The sequence below is a fragment of the Cornus florida genome, unplaced genomic scaffold (assembly GCF_030987335.1).
Source record: "Cornus florida cultivar Cherokee Brave unplaced genomic scaffold, ASM3098733v1 CherokeeBrave_3.0.0_Hap2_Chr10, whole genome shotgun sequence".
NCBI classification, from domain to species: domain Eukaryota; kingdom Viridiplantae; phylum Streptophyta; class Magnoliopsida; order Cornales; family Cornaceae; genus Cornus; species Cornus florida.
This window is the reverse complement of record NW_026775580.1, coordinates 116,621,592-116,637,906: the sequence shown is the minus strand read 5'-3', so window position 1 is coordinate 116,637,906 and position 16,315 is coordinate 116,621,592. Positions and strand designations below refer to the sequence as shown.

At 36.5% G+C, this 16,315-nt stretch overlaps 1 protein-coding gene across 2 annotated transcripts; it reads right to left on the bottom strand.

Moving 5' to 3' along the window:
- Nucleotides 1–372: 372 nt before the first annotated feature.
- On the bottom strand, nucleotides 373–14,570 carry LOC132278399 (cyclic nucleotide-gated ion channel 17-like). Of its 2 annotated transcripts, XM_059780187.1 has the most exons (7): nucleotides 14,323–14,566; nucleotides 13,328–13,892; nucleotides 11,307–11,519; nucleotides 10,829–11,133; nucleotides 9,700–9,811; nucleotides 1,953–2,189; nucleotides 373–1,386 (listed from the first exon to the last, which is right to left on the bottom strand). In XM_059780187.1, exons 1-7 carry the CDS (start codon nucleotides 14,349–14,351, stop codon nucleotides 664–666), a joined length of 2,184 nt encoding a protein of 727 aa, XP_059636170.1. In that variant the 5' UTR covers nucleotides 14,352–14,566; the 3' UTR covers nucleotides 373–663. The 2 variants fall into 2 exon arrangements, with proteins under 2 accessions (XP_059636170.1, XP_059636171.1); XM_059780188.1 differs by lacking the exon at nucleotides 1,953–2,189 and having other exon boundaries at nucleotides 14,323–14,570.
- Nucleotides 14,571–16,315: the final 1,745 nt, after the last annotated feature.

Below are 16,315 nucleotides of genomic sequence, written 5' to 3'. Positions count from 1 at the left end.
GAAAAGATTAATTTTTGAATCATTGATTTGTTATGGGAGGTTGGGTTGGGTGGTCAAGGGATGCTAGTAGAGTAGAGGGGTGGGAAATATATATTTTATTAAGAGAATTCTTATTGGCATGAGATCTAAACATAATAAGATGGTATTATTATTCATCACATAATAATTGAACCCACCCCACCCCACTCATCACATAATAATTGAACCCACCCCACCACACCCCAACCCAAGTCAAGTCATTTTTATTTTTAATATATATATTTTTTTCTCAGTACAATCCAAGTATGCGTATAATTCATTCGTTCATCATCATGTTGTCCCGTGAATAGGAGAAGCCAATTCACTTTGTCGGACAACACACCTATCATTAGATTTAAACACAAACAAACTAAGCGGATTCTATCTATTTTCATGGCACAGAAAAGTGATTCTATCTATTCTTGCAAAACCCACAAAAAATGGACATAACTATGCGAGGAATGCAATTACAATCCCCCTTCCTCCTTTCTTCCCCCCATATTGGCAGGGTGGAATAACACAGTGGAGCTTAATGAATGCGTTTGCGCATCAAGATCTCATTGGAATTGTTTTCGTGCACATAAGCGATGATAGGTTTCACCATTTTGCAGCTGATATGTACCTCTCTCTAGTAATCCAAATAATTTAGTCATCTGACTCAGCAGAGAAGTCGGGCTCTTCAGGTTTCTGTAATTTAGGCAGCCCCACACCTTTAATCTTCTGAGCTCCTTTCCTTGTGTTTGCAGCAAATCTTGAAGCCAATATTGTGACTCCAAGTTTCGGTTTTGTCTCACTGGAACTCACAAGATCATGGTCCTGTTCCTCCTCTAGCCCAGATCCACTAGCCACATTATCATCCATAACGAAGGACTCCATTGTAGTGAGATCTTTTGCCATCCTCCTCCTCTTGTACCGTCTCCAAGCAGCCTGTATAAAGCAAGCTGCCCATGTTCTCCAATGGTGGGAATAAAATCGGAAAGTATGCTGTAGCTTCTTGCTATGGAGGCGTCTAAATTGATTGGCAACAAACTTGAGATCTTCAGCTCGCAATGCAAAGGCTTCCACTTCAACAAGTGCTCTGACTGTCCTAGTTGACGAAGGCAAGTTCACAGTGGATCTTGGAAGCAAAGCCCATGCCAGTAGCTCCTCTCCACAAAAGTCTCCAGGTCTCAATGTAATGGAATTGAAGAAACCAGTCCGGCCACCATTTGTAGTAGAGCTCTCTAGTCTTCCCCTGATAATAAACAGCATTTCTGTCACAGGGTCACCCTCACGAACAATATATGTCCCCTCAGTGCTTAACGATGAGACTAGACGCTCGCATATTGCATCAAGTAGCTGATCATCCATCTGTGAGAAGAATGGGACCTGGCAATATTTAAAGAGGAAGGTTAAAAGTAGTAAACTCATTTGCTATACATATTTCTTTGATTGATAGATAATAATATGGAGATGTTGAATCTTGATGTGTCTTCCAGGATTTTCACTTTCCATTTTAGAGGGAGAATATTCTTAGGATATTAATGGCTGAAATTCTTTGTACTGAGTAAGCAGCCACCCTTGACAGCAATCCAGCAAATGATGATGAGTTCTTAGGAGGCTGAAATACACAACAAAGCTGTGCTGAGATAAGAAAAAAGGTTTCTACAAGACAGGTTGCATGGAAGCTCACAAAGGAGCTCACACATGCCATTCAAGATAGCTTTAATGCTGCAAGTCACTTTTGGGTAATGTCAACAATCATCCAAATCATTATTACGGGCAAAATATCAAAAGAAGCTTTAGCAATGCCATTAGCCTTTGAAAGTGGAAGGGCGAGGGTTCAAGTCCTCATAGAGGCAAAGTGTGGGTGTGAGTTTCATGCCAAGGTTTAAAAAAAAAATTGCCATTAGCCTATATCTCTATAGAATCAAAATGCATGGGAAATAACATACACGCCGAACAAGGTCCAAGCATAGGTGACGCTGAATATCACGACTAAGATCGGCAGGTAATCCACGCAGGATAGTTTCTTCATCTACTCCTCGAGTTGCAAGCCACTTATATTGAACAAAACGCCGAACACGTTGTCTTAAATCTTCAGGGAGTTGACGATGCCTCATCCACTCCTCAGTGTCTCTTCGTTTAAGTCTCCATTCCTCAAGCCTCACTGTTATAGATTGCAGGTATGTCTACATAAAGAGAGAAAAGGCTAAAAATTTTATATACATACACATATTTTCACAAAATAAGTAACCCAAGGAGCATAAATATGAAATTATAAAGGTTGGGAGAATGACCAGCATGAAACTGATTGATGGAGTGGGGATTAGAACCTGGGCCTTTGACCACAAGCAACACATGCCCTACCATTGGGCTATCACACCACATCCAATTTCAATTTCAATTTAAATGAAAAATAAGCAAAAGGCCTTCCATATCAGGGTTTTAAACTGTGCATCTATTTAAATCAGATTGTCATAGAATGGGGAGTTTTATATAATACGATTTTCAAGAACCAAAGCTGTGAAATTTTTTGGTTTTCTTGTTGGGGTAACAAATTTCTAGACACTAACACAGCAATTTTTTTTTTTGATAAATAATAATCAATTAAAAAGCGTTCAAAAGGGGAACGCGTCCCATAACAAGAGTCGAACTGGGTTCTAAGGACCCAAAGAATCCAAAAAATTAACTAAGTCATCGGGAGAGGAGCAGGAACTCTTCACGTAACTAAAAATAGAACGAATAATATGAAGTTTCAGCGTCGCCATGGACGACTCATTCCCTTCGAACATTCTACTATTCCTCTCCTTCCAAATGCACCACCAAACGAAATGCGGAGCTGCCCTCCAGAAATCGCGAACACTACTTCTCACACGGCATCCCCTCCATGCATTAATCAATCCCTTGGAAGATCCAGGCATTACCTAAAACATACCAAATAACCTAAATATGAGGTTTCAACAGTCGTACACCACTTCAGTAGGAATCGAATCTGAAAATGGGATTGGTACCATTGGAAAGCCAACGAAAAATCGATAAACTTAGGCTCAAGAATCAACTAATTTGGACCTAAAATGAGCAACAAACTGGTCTATAATTCATTTTTTTACTGTTTCAGGCCATTTTAAGGGGAACTTGAATAAGTTTAACTCAAAACTCTCATTTTCTTTCAAAGATTCAATCTTTTTACATTAAAAAGGGGCATGAAGGTGCGATCGATCGTGACCTTTCACGAACGATTGGCTGAGAGCATCTTTTTAGGCCAAAAATGGGTGTATGCATGTAAAGATGTTTAATAACACGGTGTGACTCCCATGATTGCGGGCACAACCTTAAATGATGTCTTTTGGAGACTTGTTTCGAGTTTTGGAGTCTTGGAGGTGGTTGACTCCTAGGAGATGTTTCGAAGGATCGCATTTGGATATGGCTTATTTGGACAATGCAAGAGGATATGATCCACTGACTCACCATCACGTTTGCAAAGACACTAACACGCATATTATGATCCCTATCTTCTATATATTACTGTTTTACGTGGTATTTAGAAGAGCTATTTTGTCCACAATAGGAAGGGCTAGGGCTACAAACTTATGATCTATAATCTCAAGATTGAGTTCATGGCATAGTGACAAATTCGTTGCAATATAACCAAGCTTAACCTAACAGGACAGGGCTATACGTCCAAAGATTATTCTGCAGACAAAATAATTTAGACATAATCAGCTAATACAATCCATTGTTTGCAACCATCTCATACATATTATGATTTGTCAGTGTTTGGGTTTTAGTGTAATATTGTTAGTGGTTAAGGGCATTTCTGTAATTTTGCCATCTCAATAAATATATATATATATATATAGGAGAAATGTGGAATGTATACTACATCAGATTCTTTTCTTCCATTATTTCCTCTTTTCTTCTTCCTCTCCTCTCTCTAGCCCTAGAAGCACAACTTCACAACCTCAACTTGGTATAAGAGCAGGAGATCGAAGCCCAAAACTCATCCATATTGAGTTGTAAAAACATCAGAAGGGGTTGACCCGCTGACGTTAACATGTCGAGGACCATATAGACTGGATCGCCTGAATTTTCTAGTAATAATGGTGATGTTTGGTGATTCATTTTGGAGTTGTTTGAGTGGGCTTCTCTTTCTTCAAAACTTTTCATGTTTTTTGGCTCATTATGTTTCGATTAAGACTTTGGAGCTTTTTTTTTTGGTTTTTTCAGTTGAGATCCACTGTAGTCTGTACATGGTGTGTGTAGACCTGGGAAGATATTGATTGTTGCTTATTGGTCGATCAATTGAAACTGGAACAAGTTTTTTTTGGCTCGAAAGGCTATCTGTCGTTTGAGTCCTTTACCGTTTCTAGAGATTACATTTGGAAACTTTTGCTTATGAAATTGTTTTTGGATGCTTGGGCATTCGGAATTCATACTTGAACTCACTAATAAATTCAGATTCTGCGTCTGAATCTTGTCAACCAGGCTTTGCTCTCTGGTTTCAATTCTGATCCTAATTTTTTAATCTGTTCTTCTAGGTTTTGCTCTCTGGGTTTGCAGTTCACTTTGCTCTCTGGATTTGCAGTATTGATCCCATTATTATTAATTTTTAATCTTTCTTCAAATTTTGCCCATGCCTAACGATAAACTATAACCCCTTGAGGATGATGATACGCTTAAGTCGATTACCTCAAAAAATTTAAATGGAGTTAATTACCCTGCATGGGGCTATGTTATGCAAGTTTTCCTGCGTGGGTGAAGGAAATTTATGTGTTTAACCGAATATTCCCCTGATGACAATAAGGCTTGGGAGTATGACGATTGGATGTGTGAGGACTCTATTGTTATGGGATTGTTGTGACATGGATGTGTGAGGACTCTATTGTTATGGGATTGTTGTGACATAGTATGGAACCCCATATTGCCACTACAGTTGAATTTTGTGATTCCTCTAAGCAGGTCTGGCATTCTTTTGCAGTCATTTTTGTAGCAAAGTAATGATTCTCGGTTGTATGAGCTGTATGAGAATTTTTTTACCACTAAGTAGTCCAAGAAGACACTGTCTGAGCATTATAGCATTCTTAAATATTTTTGAGATCAGTTATTGCAGCATTGGCCATTTACAACTGATTTGGAACGACAAAAGCGTCATTGAGAGGAATTATGATTGCTTCACTTTGTCTGGTTCAGACTCTAATCTTCGTGGCTTTGAAGATCAGATTCTCGCTAAAAATTACCTACTGCCGGTAATGCCTATTCTCAATTATTGAGGTCCTCTTTGGGGTAGAATTCCACTGTGACTACTAGAGTCTTCTGCCTTAGCTTCTAGCAGTGGAGGTCGTGGTAGTTTTTGTGGTGGCTATGGTGGTCGTGGTTCTCGTGATGGTGCCAGTGGACGTGGAAACGGATTGTGCGATCATTGTGGTGGTACAAATCATATTGAACCTTATTATTGGGCGAAATAAGGCAAACCCGATTATGTGCACCAGGCTACGATGGTACTACAGAGTCACTGCAGCCTTGTACTACCTCAAGACATGTAACTTTTGATTCTGGTTCTCGTGATGCTATGCACTCACTACTTAGCTTAGCAAGCATATTCAGATGTTACAAACTTCTCTTCCATACACTTCAATCGCTACCCTAGCCAATTCAGGTAATATTGCATGTGCGGCTCAATCCTCTCCGTCTTGGGTCATCGACTTCAGAGGTAGCTCACGTGTCTGGTGTATCATCTCTCTTCGCTGATTTAAAACTATTAAATATCATACTGTTTTAGCTGATGGTTCCTCTAGGCCTATTGTCGGGAATACGGTCTTACTGTCCTTCACCCTACCAACCCTACCAATTTGTTATCATTACCTTCCAGTCTTCATCTTCCTAATTTTCCTTTTAATTTTCTTCCCATAAGTCAATTGACCAAAGCATCACACTGTTTTATAACCATATCCCCCACTTCATGTGTTTTTCAGGACCTCATAACAAAGTTCATCTTTGCCGTCAACTTAATCAATATAAAATTATATTAGCAGGTCACGAATTCTTCACTTTCTATACATTGCTTTTTCCTAACAAATTTCTCATGACAGATTTTTAAGAAGAAAGGAGAGTTTCAATAAAAGTTCAAGAACACAAAGTACATTAAGCATTACATATTTTGCATTAATGTAAACATATTACAGAAAATGAAAATAATAATTATAAGAGTACCATATTTTGCATTTGCGTAAACAAATTTTAAAAAATGAGGTGGGGTACCACTCATTGCTGCATTGGAGGATCCATATCTTCAATGGCATTGAAGGTGGACATCAAGAAGGCTTATGATTCTGTGTCTTGGAGTTTTTTGTTGAGGGCTCTGAAAGGTTATGGTTTTAGTGAAGTGTGGATCAAATGGATTTATGCTATTCTTACTTCTACTAGATATTATATTTTGATTAATGGATCTCCAAATGGTTTTATCCAACCAGGTAGGGGATTAAGACAAGGGTGACCTCTATCCCCTTTGTTGTTTACTCTTGTTACTGAACATTTGTCCAACACTATTAATGCTGCAGTCCAGAGAGGGTATCTAAAGATTACTCATACTGCTGCTAAAATTCATCCTTCTTTGAGCCATATTTTCTTTGCAGATGACCTTTTGTTGGCTTGTAAGGCTTCCACCTCCAATGCTAGGGTGTTATCTGGTTTATTCAAGCAATTTGAGGAGGCTACAGGGCTGCAAGTTAGCCAATAGAAAAGTAATGTAATTTTTTCAGGAGCAGTGAGAAGGAAGCAGCAGCTGCTGAATGTTTTGCAATGTTCAGAAGCTCAATTCCCTATCAGGTATTTAGGATTGCCATTGTGTCCTTATGGCATTAAGATGGTTCACTGTCAGGGGCTAATAGACAGGGTTTCTAGCAGAATCCAGTGTTGGAGTACAACGCTGTTATCAGTAGCAGGTAAGATTGAGCTGCTCAGGTCTACTGTCACTCCTATTTTCCTCTACTGGTGCAGCATTTACAATGTCCCTGTGGCTGTGATTAATCAATTGCAAAGATTATGTAGGAATTTTGTTTGGGGTAGTACTGAACATTCAAAGAAGATGCATTTACTTAGCTGGGATATGATCACCAGAAGTAAGGCTGAAGGGGGACTGGGATTAAAAAAATTGGTTGACATTCAGAGTGCCTCTAAGCTGGTATTAGCTTGGGATTTTCTTACAAGTAAAGATAAGACTGTAGGTACCTTGGTATAAACTTAAATATACTCCTAATTCTGACTATTGGACAATCATTCCAAGGGTGACCCATTCAGTAATTTGGAAAGCCTTGGTGGAGGTTAGAGATCATGTGTTGAATTACATCAGTTTCAGTGTGGGTAATGGAAAACTTTTTAATTTAAAAGATCCATGGTGTGATGGGATGACACTTGCACAGAGATTTGGTCATAGAGTGTTAAGGTATTTACATTTATCCAGAAATGATTCATTGGATTGTCTAATGAATAATGGAAGCTGGGATTTAAATTTGTTTCAGGAGCCTGCTTTACACCAGTTAAAAGAATATCTGGGGTTGGTGCCAATTAAATATAATGCTGATCACAGACTGCTATGGGATGGAGGTGTGTTTTCTTTTAAAAAAGCTTGGATTTCTTGTAGGTCTGAAGCTCAAGAGGTTAACTGGGCTACCTTGTGTTGGGGCAGGGCTAGGCCAAGATGGTCTGTTACCACTGTTTTTGTTATGCTTAACAGAATTCCCTCCACGGTGAACCTTCAACGAAGGGGTGTTGTTTTAGCAGCTAGATGTTCTCTCTGCCAAAGGAATGTTGATTCTATAATGCATCTGTTTGTGGAGTGTTCTTTTACTTAGGTTTTCTGGAATTGGTTTGGTGGGGTTCTCCATTGGGATATGCAGAAGTTTGTTGAGATCTCTTCTATAGGAGATCTTTTTAACTGGTTTAGGAATTTGTACAATACTGGTCCTCTCAAATGTTTGTATGCTGCAGCAGTTTGGGGTAGCTGGCATGAGAGAAATGCAAGGCTGTACGGGTCAAATACTGAACCAGTTTCAGTGGCAAGGGGTTTGTTGATGGAAGTTTTAGACCTTAACAGTACTAAGCTCAGTGACTTTGTTGCAACTTAGTCATTTGATAGTTTTGTAATGGATAGGGGTTTTGTCCATATTTTTCATTGGTTTTCATATATTCTGAGGGAATGCCCTCTGTGCTTCTGTATATATTTGTTTTTATTATTTAAACAAAATCCATTTATGAAAAAAAAGAGAGGATCCATATTTTCAATTTAGTTAAATTTATGAGATGCAAGACTTGTTGGAAATTATATATGCTTCATGTGACATTTAAGATATAACAAATCTTATACTAATATGCTATGAGAGAATTAAAATATGCTAAGAAATAATTAATTAAATATGCAACTCTATATTTAATTAAACATGCAAAACAATGCAATAGAATAATAATAATAAATAAAGAACTTTGACCGAGGCTAGTATTGGATACTATGTCCTTAAGACAATTTACACCCCGCATGGTACTAACGGACTCTCAAACGCTTGTCTCCTAGGATACAACGGTCTACATCCACCAGTAGCAGCACTTCAAACTCGTGGATACGACGAATCTCCACCGTGTAATCCTCTCTCTGACTAAAAAATGCATCTATACTATATAAATAATGAATTTGGTGCAATCTGAATCAAATGGCTCATCCATATTGTTCTTAGGTCTAAGTGGCTTGGACCACTTCACCTATGGCTTGAAGTTACACCCACTTGGGTTTATGTTGAGAGAGGGGGAGGAAAATGAAAAATGTACGAAATGAATTATGCAGCCAAGTGGGGGTATTTATAGGCAAAATGGTGCCTCTTGGTTATTGGATTTGTCTATCCATCATTGGACACACCATTTATATGTGTCTGTTCATCACCAGACACACCCACTCCAATAGGTTGCAATGGTTCACATTGAATAGGTTATTTCTGTTGGTTTTGAGTTGCATTTTTTCATCCCACAACCAACTAGTGATCACACATGTTCAGTCCAATGCATCAGTATGGTAAAGGTACAGCCTAAACGTAGCCAATCACCATCTTTAACAACGTTATGGCAACAACCATATTTCCCAAAATGTTAAAGAATGGATGAACCCTTCACATCAAGCATATCAACTGTACATGCCTTTTCACGTATTCTGTTGACAACTGATCAAACAATTTTCATTCACAAATTCTAACAAGACACATGCCTAGAAGATAAGGCAAGCTTTTGGGCATAATTCTTGATTTCCTAAAACACCTTTACCTATATAATAACTGTTTCAAACCTCACAATTTCACTGAGCTTCACATCTAGATGAGCCTTAAAGTGTTAAATCTAATGCATGTTTCAGAACACAATAGTACAATTAAGCTTTAGGCATTAGACTCAAGCTTATAGATGGTTAGCAAATTATACGAAATAGGATGAAAAGTTTTGATTCAAGCCACTGATCCAGCAGATTTTGATCATACAAAATAGAATGAAAAGTTTTGTACTAGATTGAAGGAAAAATAAATAAATAACAACTTTGGTAAAAAGAACCAAAGGAAAGTCAAGGAATGCCACTAATAATTATATCAATTGCATGCTACTAATAATTATATCAACTGAATGGGGGAAAGTCAAGGAATGCCACTAATAATTATATCAATCAAATACCTGCATGTTCCCAATCAGATGTGCAAATAAAACAAGACCCAAGATGGCAATGAGTATGGCAAATGAAGTTTCTCCAATAAATGTGCTTGTTGACAAATTCTGCCCATATGAACTAAGAAAAAAAAATAAAAAAGAGTATTAAAATTACTAACAAATGGATTTTTATATGGTATACTGTTCATCAAAACTAGAAAGAAAATATGATATTAGTAATAGATGTTTAATCAAATATGTAAAAAAAGCTTACAACTCCAAGCTCCTCCAATAAACATTTTGTTATTAATCACTACTTACCAAACCATGGCAGTTACTAACACTTGTACACCATTATAGAAACTAGAGATGCAAAATTCACTTTTAAACAAAAATACTTTGTCCATCACTCCCCAAAAATGACGGACAAGACTAATTAGCAGTCAGAAGCAATGCTTTGTCATTCAAAGCCAAAATAATGATATACTATATTTGACAAGAAAAACTAAATATTCCATGTAATTAGTCACAACCTCATATCAACATTCAGATTCTGGGTGACTACAAATATTTGAACCACTAAAATAGTTTCCCCCATTCCCTTTTGCTGCAATATTTAACTCACCTAATTAGGTGTCCAACAGTCATGGATATAGAAACATTTTGCAGTGATAACAAATTTATTGGTTTAAAATAAAATTACAATGTTGGAATCTCATATCTAATTATTTGACACCTCTATGAAGGAAAGAGAAAAGGCAGAAAGACTATTGAGTAAGCAAGCAACAACAGGTAAGCTGATGTGATAGCAAGGGATTACAGAGTGGGAGCCCCATAAGTTCCTTCATATTTTGGTCAACCTGGGTCATTGTTGTGAAATTGTATATTTCTTGTTATAGCAGTTACCATTTGTACGATTAGATATTCCCTACTTTGTGTTGGAATGTAACAATGCCTGCCATATTGATACAACACATATTCTAGCAATTGTTGTCCAAATTGCAGTTTTTAAGGATGAATCACGTTCCTTGTTCAAGTCTGCCTAGAGCAACACTTTGACAAGCAATGTAGAACCCCCAACAGTAACAAAATAATAACATTAAAACAACAGCCATCATTACTGTTTAGAAGTGATAAAAATTGGGAGAAAGCATACCTCAAGTTCTGTAGGCCCCACCATAGACAATAAAAGTACTTTTCGAGAAAATTTGAGGAGACAACACTTTTGGTGACTGCATTCTCAAATATGCCATAGTTGAAACTGATACCATCATTGTCAGGGTCACAACTCTTAAACACATTTGTACTATTTGCCCAAGTCTTGCGACCAACATGGTCAAATGTATCACAATCCAAATAGTTAAGGAAGCATTTTGTAGGGCCAGATTCCTTTTTGCAAAGTGATTTCCAACATGACATGTAGCGGTCAACTGACAGCAAATACCATGCTGCCCCTAAAACCTAAAAGGACAATGTTGAATCATTAAAATTTACCTAGAAATGAAAAAGTAATATTGAATAATGAAGAATGTCAGCAATTGACTACCCCTCACAGAGAGATTAAAACTAAATTGGTTAAAAGTACATACCGGAAATTTTTATAATAAAAAAGAAAGTAATTCAAAGTTACGTACATGGCTAGCCAACATATACAATAGCAAATTATATGCAGCCCCTGCCCAAGCTGTTTTTGTGACGACTCCAGTTGCTTTAATAATTTGGGAACTTAATGGGAAAATCAGATATAGCCTGGGAACATATTGGAGTAGAACAATCAGCGCAAGGGCATTGTTATTATGATCAGCTCTTGGACTTCTTGTTGCCGGTATAATGAACCAGATGACAATCTGCAGTATACATATTTAATCAACAATCTTTTTCTGTCCTAGTAAGCTCGTGAACATAAAATGGTAAAGATGAAACAACCTTTCATAGATTCTTTAGAAATATGAGTAATAATAAGTGTTTAACTCATCGTGTAAAGTCTAGCAATAGATATAAAGAACAAACTACACGTACAGATTATTTTGATACTGATTAACTAACTATATCTACATTCCCACCCTACTCTTTGATGCCAGGCAGTGGCTTTGGGCCTTTCTGCATGGATTAGATGGCAGTAGTGGGGGCGGAAAGTTTGGAAGATTGAATCTGTACAGTAACACAACCGTGAGACAGTTCGGTTCCTATTCCTCTACAAAAGGCTTTTTTGATTTGCGTTCTTGCTTGCTTTCCTTCTGCTCTTTGGACTTTTCGCGCACTTTACATTTTCTCCTTGGTGCAATACAGGTTTCAACTAAAAGCAGTGACTTTTATTTTTTTATTAATAGATAAGTTACTCACACACCCAGTTTGCTGCCAAGGGAACTTGAATCCTCAACCTTCCATTTGGAAGGAGTAAGAGATACCACTTGAGAGAAATGCTTGTTGGTAAAAGGCAGTAAAATTCTAACTCTCTTTTTCTTTAAAATCAGTTTTTGTACGTAGAAAGAGTGGAAAACAACAACAACAACAAAGGAAAGGAAAAGTGAAAAAAAAAAAATAGACAAATTTTCCTCTCAAATTTCTAACTTCCAATCCACCATCCCAAGGAAGCATAACCAAGGTATCAGTAGTGGGGTTTCACTCAAAAGTCAGCACCCTAACAATTCTATAAACCAAAACAAAAATTAGTATAAGCAGTAGAGGAACTATAAGCCTGACCTCCTAGGGAATGCTTGAAATACAATTTTAATCTTAGGAAAAACATAGAAATTATATTCTTTTTAAAAGATAATAAATTACCTTGAGAGGATGTAAATGGGGCTGATTACCCAACTTGATACGTTTTTGAACGTTAGAAGGAATTAAACTATCCGCGGAAATATAGAATATTCATTTCATCAAGATCATAGTTAACACTATTGTCAACCAATGAATCACCTTGTATAAATGACGGCAGCGGAAAAAGGAGCCTTAACCAGCATTTGTCTTTGATCAATATGTACTACATTACAAGGCTCAAGGAACTGCTCTCTACAATAGAGTCGGGTCACACTCAACAACAATATTTGACAGTCCCCCCTCAACACAACAGGAAAAGCTTTGCATTTTAGACAACAGATAAAACCCAACTTTATTTAAGAAATTGAAAAGAGGACAAGACAAATTTGTCATTGCCTGGATTCACCCTCACAGGTACTTTTCATCAGCCTAAAACATCTTTAATTAGGTTCAACCCAAGAGCATAAAAACAGTCAAGCCCTTCTTTTCTAAAGAATGAAAAATACCCCCCACATGGACACTTTGGAGAGACTTACTCCCCATGTTCGATCAAATGGGGCAAAACTTTCCAACCATCCCTAGACAACTAATAACCAGTCTGGCACACTTGAAAGTCATCACTGAAATTTGCATACACCCATTTAAGCTAAACTTGAAAACAGATGAACGAAGGAACTGAATCATACAGAGCCCCCAATACCTATAGCTGCTTGGTTATTTCCCAAGCACAGTCACGCTTTAGAAAAGGCAATATTTATGGTTATTGAGTAATCTAGATTGATCTTCTTATCTTTGCTTCATACATGACTTTAATTTCCAGTAAAGAAATTCAACCAGAAAATATTGCTTGTAATATGTTTACAAGAGATGTTAGTAGTGGAAGAGAAAGTACCTGAGGGAGAGGCAGCGTGGCAATCAAATCAATGAAGAAGTCCGATCTTATATATCTTCTTGCAATCTTCTTGGGGTCCATGACAAGTTCACCCCTCCCAAAAACCCTTGAGCTTGGTGCTACATAAGCCGTCCTAAATTTAATAATGACATGCAACAGATAGAAAAAATCTGCAACAGTCCGAAAACAGGTGACTATGATTCTCAGATTGAGGTCTGTCTTCACACACCAAAAGTCCTTACTCCCCCCTATACTAGGCAGGTAAAAATAGAGTGGGTCGATGAAAAGTGCAACCAAGCAAGCGACAATGAAAACCCTGTTCCATTGCAACACAATCTCACCACCCGGATCAAGTATACGCTTGCGCCACGTCTGTTGGTCCTCCAGAAAAACCTTAGACCATCCAAATTTGGAAGTTCCAGAGATTTTACCTCTACCCACAAATCCACCATCATTTTTCAGCATGGAAGACGGAACCTTGTATCCAGAAGATGACTTATCTTGGTGCGAGGGATCACTTCTTCCCCATAAAGCATCTTTTAGTTGCTTTCCATCAGAATAAAACCTAAATTTTGCAACACATACAATTTTTTTTAGCAGAAAATTTTCAAATCCACCTTTCTTTCTGGTAAAGAAAATAAGATAAATTCCTAAATATTTTGGTCAGTGGTGTCCTGTAGTGTGAGTATATGCTCAATCGAGTGAGAATAACTGAATTCTGAGATTCAGTATCTCGATTTCTTCCCTTCTGCTGCATTTTCTCCGGTCCCTCAGATTAGTTGCAGAGAATATGAAGCCAAAGGAAAACGACCAAAATATTGAGATTTTAGCATTAGGCTTAGCAAAGTAAAGTTTTTTTTTTCCCCCTCAGGTCGGCAATAATGGAAGTTTCAAAATTTGATTCGTTTTACTTTCCTACCTTTTGTCATCGACCAAACAGAAATTGAAGAAAAATATAGTGGTAAAGACGAAGGAAAATATTGGATTTTACATACCTCACAAGCTTCTGTTTCTTCAACTCCATGGCAGTTGCCGCTGCAAACCGACAGTTTTTGTCTCTCTCTCTCTCTCTCTCTAAAAGAGTAGAGATGCAACTGACATCTACTGCTCGTACCACAAAGCCCTAATTAGGACTAGTACTCCCTAAATGAGTGTCAGATCTGGGATCTGAAGCTCTGTAGTGGTAGTCATGTCGTGACATTACACCCTTTTCTTTTCTTTTTCTTTTTTTTTTTTTTTTTAATTTACTATTACTACTTATAGATTTTAGTCATCGTCATTGTCGTCGTCTGTCTGTTGAAAATGTTAAAAATGACCATATACTCCACTATTTGAGAAATTGGGTCAAACCCCGGGGACCCCATTCAATTCAATCACACGGATGATGGGGACTCGTACTCCACGACAAAATAAATAAATAAAAGAAAGCTTAATTCAATTTGGTTTACTCATATTTACTTTATGCTCCGCTTCTTAAGAGGAAGAAAATTAGGTGAAAGGTAAAGAAGAAGAGCTTAGTGAGATACCCTATTAATCTCATACTTGCCTAAAATTAGGCGGAAAGAATTTTTATTTTTTATGTTTTTTTTGGAGTTTGGATAAATGGAAAATTTCATACTTGCCTATTTCCTTTCAAAATCTTTCCTCACGAAACACAAGAAATCTTTTTATTTGATATTCTTATTTTATGCATTATCTTAATCATGCAAAATAATTTCTTTCTTTATCTTTTTATTGAATTTCTAAGATGTAAGTTCTTGCAAAATAACTTTATTTTTTTATTATTTTTTTTTCACTTTTCTTTGTTTTCTCACAAGTTCGTATGTAATTAGCAACAATAACATACAATCAAATGTCTCTAAAAAATTTGTTATTGCATCAGTACATCTCCGTGTTTTTCTTAAGTTTCGTTTCTCTTAAACTAATAATTAGTTCTACTTCTACCTAACAAAATATTATAAAGTCTTATTTTAAATATAAATAATTATGTTATTAAATTTAATAATCCATTATATTACTATTTCTTTGCTAAAAATAGACATCATTAAATACAAATTCATTTATTTTTTAGTATTTAAAATTATAAGGATAATTTTGGTATGTTCAATCGCTTTATTTTCACTTTCATGCTATCCAAAATAACAAATTAATATTTTCTTACATTTTTCTTGAAAATAACTTTTCTTTTCATTCATTTCATTTTTCTTTTATTTTCTATTTCTTTTCTTTTAAAACTTATTTTCATATAACTAAACACAACATTAGGAAGAGATGTATCATTCTCTCTTTCTGTTTGGTTGGATGGAAGAAAAGATAATAAGATTACACATTATTTTGTTTATTAAGTAAGAAGAGAAAAGAAAATTTTATAATTTAAATTTTTTTATAATAGTCTTGTCCGTTGAAAATTTGTGAGAGGAAGAATGACCCGGGCACGAATCTTTCAAAGTCACTTTGCCCTGTCCCATGCGGTGCACATTACTTGGCCTATATTTGGTTACGTCCTCATTTGTTTAAGTGCCATTGAGACTGCGTTTGGATGCGATAATTACACAAAGTAGCTTACTCTTTCACCACCACCTTCATCATTTAAATAAGATATTCACGTAATGCTAACTAAATAATGTCATACATAAATATAACTTAATTCAAAATATTATTTATGTTATTATTTGATATTAAATGTATGCAGCAATTACACATAAATGTATTCATATGTTATTATTTGACATTTATAAAAAAAAAACTTAGCAAAGTTTAATATTAATTCTTACACTCACCACATTCACTGTCAAAATAAGGTATATTCACATTGTGCTGAATAACTAATGTCACACATAAATCTAGTTCAAAAAATTAAAGATACCGATCGACGCCTAAGGACCAGACGTCGACCGAAAGCTCCCAACCGATCGACGTATAGCCACTTCACGTTGAACGAATCCTATTTTAATTATTGTCATCCAAATGCTATCTCAATAGCACTTA

Coding starts and splice junctions, on each gene's coding strand:
- LOC132278399 (XM_059780187.1), bottom strand. CDS start 14,351: ATGGAGTTGAAGAAACAGAAGCTTGTGAG. Junction 11,520..13,327: donor CCACGCTGCCTCTCCCTCAG/GTACTTTCTCTT, acceptor TGTATACTGCAG/ATTGTCATCTGGTTCATTAT. Junction 1,387..1,952: donor GCTTGGACCTTGTTCGGCGT/GTATGTTATTTC, acceptor AAATATTGCCAG/GTCCCATTCTTCTCACAGAT.